The sequence below is a fragment of the Frankliniella occidentalis genome, unplaced genomic scaffold, assembly GCF_000697945.3.
Source record: "Frankliniella occidentalis isolate FOCC.00 unplaced genomic scaffold, Focc_3.1 Scaffold4657, whole genome shotgun sequence".
Classification (NCBI taxonomy): Eukaryota; Metazoa; Arthropoda; class Insecta; order Thysanoptera; family Thripidae; genus Frankliniella; species Frankliniella occidentalis.
The window spans coordinates 1-3,855 of NW_026271703.1; the positions used below are offsets into that span (position 1 = coordinate 1).

At 55.3% G+C, this 3,855-nt stretch overlaps 1 protein-coding gene across 1 annotated transcript; it reads right to left on the reverse strand.

The window, feature by feature from the left end:
* Positions 1–39: 39 nt before the first annotated feature.
* LOC113206750 (dynein beta chain, ciliary) lies at positions 40–3,794 on the reverse strand (the record flags this gene model as incomplete). The annotated part of the gene is made up of 7 exons (XM_052276833.1): positions 3,554–3,794; positions 3,215–3,462; positions 2,391–3,040; positions 1,949–2,126; positions 1,519–1,647; positions 1,058–1,439; positions 40–440 (listed from the first exon to the last, which is right to left on the reverse strand). Coding segments are annotated over exons 1-7 (2,117 nt in total), but the record flags the coding sequence as incomplete, so codon positions are not given.
* Between the last annotated feature and the right edge of the window lie 61 nt (positions 3,795–3,855).

Consider the following 3,855-nt stretch of genomic DNA (forward strand, 5'->3'; position numbering starts at 1 on the left):
AAATAAAATCGGTGTACGCTAGAGTTTATAGTGAAGTACCCCTCGGGCTCGGATGGTGTTGTAGTGGACGACGTGCGGGCTACCTTGAGGTCGAAGACGCCGTACCCCTTGCGCAGCTGCACCTGGGCCACCTCCAGGGAGGAGATGAAGGCGGCGAGCCTGGCCAGCGACTGCTTGCCGCTGCCGCCGACGCCCACCAGCAGCGCGCTGCCCCGCGGCGACTCCAGGATGCGGTTGATCCGGCACACGTGCATCATGGCGTCCTCGAACAGCACCAGGTTCATGGCCGCCACCAGGTCGTTGTACGAGGCGAGCGCCTCCTGCAGCAGCGTGCTCAGCGTCGCCCAGTCCGGGATGGGCATGTACTTGGGCTCGCCGATGCCTTGCGCGAAGTGGCAGAAGATGTTGGGCTTCTCCAGGATGATGCCCTCGTCCAGCTCCTGCGACAGGCCGGGCGTTTGTTAGCGGGAGGGACTCGTTGCAACGGACAAGGAGAGCAAAGAGAGAAGAGAGAAAAAAATGTGTGAAAGAGAAATGGTATGTTAGGTGCCTGGAAGGACCACGTAAAGCAGAACAGGGGACACACACATAGAGGAAACACGCAAATTGGACAAACACACAAGCAGCGAGGAAAGTTTTTGTAAGTGTGACAGAGAAGGAAGAGAAACGTGTGAGAGAAAATCGACGGCAGCTGGAGAAGTATTTCGCCGCTAAAGCTAAGAGTAGTCTAAAAAGCGGTAAGGACAGACATGGAAGAGGGCTACTAAAAAGTTACGGCTTTCGGCTGTCCGGCATTGTCTCCGTTATCACTTCCGGCCTGAAATAAGAGGGCAGTCGCATTAATGGGGCGAGAGGAAAAAGGGGGGGGGTGTAAGGTGTAATAGAGACTCTATTTGGGGGGAGGGGGGAGCTCGACGTCGGCGCGGAGGCAGCGTGGGGCGGGGTGGGAGAATGTCGAATACAAAGTACATGTAACATTATCATTAACACAAACACCAAACGCATGCATACTGAAGACCAGCAGTTCAGAGGAACACAACTGGCTCCGCCCACTCACGTCAAAGTTTTTCTTGACGACGTCGACCTGGATCTTGTAGAAGGCGTCGATGTCCTTCTCCTCGGTGAGCTTGTCGCCGTAGACGCGCTGCGCCTCGTGCATCCAGAGGCGCACCAGGTCGGTGGGCTGCGTCAGGCAGTCGTTGGAGCTGAAGAGCAGGCCCTGGAAGACGTTGGACAGGTCGCGCAGGTTGAAGATGTAGTGGAACTTGACGGCCGTGGGCAGGAAGACCTGCGAGCACTTGTGGTGCACGGCGAGCGAGGCCGTCACCACGGCGTTCACCAGCCGGCCGATGGACGCGTGGAAGCGGTACTCGGGGTTGGAGAAGTGCTGCGCCAGGATCTGGGAGTAGATGGAGTTGAGCGACTCGTTGTGCGGAAAGCTGGAACGGTAACGGGGAGTTGTTTGTTTACGACGGCGAGAGCGAGCACGAAATAATAGGAAGCGCTGAAAGGTCGTACCTGATTGCAAACACGCAGAAGTGCCTCTGCAGCCGGGGGTTGATGGTGAAGCTGCCGGCCGTGGGGTTCATGCACGACACGTACTGACAGTTGTGGATGTCCTTGAGCGAGAGCTTGGTGCGGTCGTACCTGACAAAAAGGGATATGAAGTGTGCTGACGCAAAAAAAAAAAAAAAACATTATTTCGCTAAAAATAAAACTTCACTATTTTCAAATTTTTTTTATGTTATTGTAGCAAATGCAAAATAGTTTTGCTATTATAGTCACACCGAAAAAGTGCTACAGCTGCAAAAATGTTGCTGTCGCAGCGAACAAAAAAATGTTATCAAACTTTTTTCGCTGTTTTCGCAATTGCTCTTTTTTGCGTGCTGAGCTAGGCTTTGTGGGTCATTTAGGCCGTCGGCTCCATACCCGGGAGCACTGCACTCACCAGTGGCTGTAGTCGATGTGCTGCCGGATGAGCGTGTGCGGCTGCACCGTGCCGTAGGCGTCCACCTCGGGCATGTTCATGTCGTCCAGGAAGTACACGAGCGTCTTGTTGCCCGGCGGCCCGAAGTTCCGGCCGGCCTTCTTCTCGAGCGGCTTCTCCAGTATCTTCTGGAGCATCTCTGGAGGCAAAGAGGAAAATGCAAGGTCCGTGCGGAGGTATGTAGCTAAACAATAGCTAAATAGGGGATGACTAATTATTTAGCTATGTAACTTAAAATTTAGGTGTGATGCTAAAAATGCAGCACGACCGAGAATACGACATAATTTCAGTTACATATGTTTAGCTACGAAGCTAAAATTTTAGATACATAGCGAAGTAGTTAGTTGTCCCTCATTTATCTATTGGTTTAGCTATACTTGTAATCATTTTTCGCGCGTCGTACCAGAAGTCGTGTAGAAGTTGAAGGGCACGTTCGCGACGGCGTAGTTCTCGGACAGCGCGGCCAGCTTCTCGGCCACGAGGACCGTCTTGCCGGAGCCGGCCGGCCCCACGAGCATGACCGGCACGCGCTGCTCCATCAGCAGGTCCACGAAGAAGCGCACGCGCGTGGACTCGGGCGTGTGCACGAGCGCGGCCTGCAGCGGCATGTCCGGGTCCAGCTCGAACTTGGGCACGCGCTCGGCCCACAGCGCCCACTGCTTGGTCTCCGGGTCGATGAAGTAGTCGAACACGGTGCCCTGGCCGGGGAACTTGACCGTCTTGAACTCGTTGACCCACCACTTGGAGAACTCGACGCGGTAGTCGATGGCCTGGTCCTGGAACATGGCCGCGCCGAACGCCCACACGCACGCGAACACGAAGAACATCTCGTGCAGCTCCTTGCTGCAGTCGGCGGGCGTGTTGGCCGGCACGAGCAGGCAGCGCAGCAGGTGGCACAGCATCTGCACGTGGCACATGTCCACGATGGGCGTGATGCGGCGGAAGCGCGTGCGCAGCGACTCGAGGCACGGCGGGATGTACTTGTCGAACAGGATCAGCAGGTTGGCCTTCTCCGAGTTGGAGGTGCGGGTCTCGATCCAGCTTGTCACGTACCTGCCCGAAGAATGCCATTAAAAGATAGTAATGTTCCCCTGTAACTTTTCTTTTTAAATTAATTATTTTCCATTTTTCCCATGTGATTTAAGTGAGAATTTTAAGCAAATTCAGAAATACCGAAAAAAATACAAACTCTTTTACGAGTTGTTTTAACAGAGACGCTATACTTACGGGTTCCAGCCGAGGTCCTGGGCGTTGATGTACAGGATCCCCGCCCGCGACACGGTGGCGGGCGTCGCGGTGCGCAGGTTGGAGATCTCGAAGAGCAGCCTCATGTTGGCGGACAGGGCGATCCGCTCGTTGGAGGCCAGCGTCAGCACCTTGTTGTCGTCCATGACCGTGTTGAGGGACTCGATCCACATGGGGTCGATGTCACCGTCCAGGATGATCCACTTGGGGTGGTCGCCCGACAGGTTTGCCTGCAGCAACCAGGTCGCCGTCGTGGTCAACGCCGTGGTCCCCGTCACCAGTAGCCCAAGGTCCGCCAAGGTCACAGCACCACCCACTGACCTGCTCCCGCATGATGACGGAGAAGAGCCCGTCCTTCCACTCGCGGGTCGCCGGGTTGATGATGCCGAAGAGCTCGTCGTTGGTGACGGCCTTGGGGTTGAGGTCGTTGAAGATGGGCTTGCGCTTCATGTTGAGGTACGTGCGGTACAGCGTCTTCCACACCTCGGTCTTACCCGAGCCCGCGTTCCCGACCACGAACACCGAGTGCCGCACCTCGAGCAGCTCCTCCAGCTGTACGACCTGCAGGCGACCACAGCGGCGAGAGTTCCAGTTAAAAAAATATTCCAAATACAAATAAATTT